Raw genomic sequence first — 1,038 nt, 5'->3', positions numbered from 1 at the left:
TAAATCAATACAGTACACATATGTACATATCTACATATTTACGTAAATACTTATGGGTATTAGTTTTTTATGATTTCTTGCTAAAATGTAGTTCTTTCCAAAGCTGGTGATGACGCGTTGAAACTACAAACCGCAACTGTACAGCGCAAATTTGTTAGTTGATAGCAACTAATGGAATCCAAGCCNTATTTTAGTATACTTTTTTCCTTAATAACAATGCAGATTATTAGTCGAATTTTAATTTATCGGGATTTTTTGGATTTTTTTTAGAACAAGATATTAGCTAGTACGGCATTGCGTACTGCTTAAAATTAGCATAAGAACCAGTACCGGTAAAGTCATTCGTCTGCTTATTCTGCAAAATTAAACAAAAGGCGGCGAAATGCATATAAATATGCCGGCGAGCAGTAGTTAGGTATTAGTTTGAATCGCTTGATTGAGTGAAGTGCAGACAACAGGGATCTACATATATTCAAAATGGTTAGTGTGAAGTGTCAAGTGTATACTATTTGGGCATAACTTCCAAAGGGCGGCTTTTGAAAAATAACTTTGCTGAGAATTTAATTAAATAAATAAATGCGAATAAATATAAGCAGTGCTAAAATTTCTTTTCGAAAATTTAAGGAACGAAAAAGAAAGTGCTCTTAAAGGAAATTTCGGTCCTCCAAATTCCTTTCTTTCTAATACAAATCTTTCTTTTTTCTCATTTCCTACAGAATTTTTTTGCTGCCATCGTATTTGCTGTCTTTGCCTGCGTTGCTGCCGATGTCAGCCACCTGAGCAATACTTACCTGCCGCCATCGCAAGGCGCTGCTAGCTCAGTTTCTTCAGAGTACCTACCTCCAGCGGCCAGCACACAACATGCTTCTTACTCGGCGCCAAGCTACTCGGTAGCTGCTTCGGCACCAAGTGTCTCCTATTCTGCGCCAGCTCCTGCCGTGTCCTACTCAGCGCCAAGCTACTCGGCCGCTGCTTCAGCTCCTAGTGTATCTTACTCGGCTCCAGCTCGCTCCGTCTCTTACTCTGCGCCAGCTGCTT

The 1,038-nt window shown here is 39.8% G+C and overlaps 1 protein-coding gene across 1 annotated transcript; it reads left to right on the top strand.

Moving 5' to 3' along the window:
* Positions 1-716: 716 nt before the first annotated feature.
* Positions 717-1,031, top strand: LOC108357367 (cuticle protein 16.5-like; the record flags this gene model as incomplete). The annotated part of the gene is made up of 1 exon (XM_017608452.1): positions 717-1,031. A coding segment is annotated over one exon (315 nt), but the record flags the coding sequence as incomplete, so codon positions are not given.
* Positions 1,032-1,038: the final 7 nt, after the last annotated feature.

This window comes from Rhagoletis zephyria, unplaced genomic scaffold, assembly GCF_001687245.7.
Source record: "Rhagoletis zephyria isolate East Lansing unplaced genomic scaffold, Rhagoletis_zephyria_1.1 Rzeph_scaffold_75741, whole genome shotgun sequence".
NCBI lineage: Eukaryota > Metazoa > Arthropoda > Insecta > Diptera > Tephritidae > Rhagoletis > Rhagoletis zephyria.
Note: the sequence above shows the minus strand (reverse complement) of the source record. Positions and strands in the feature narration are given on the sequence as shown.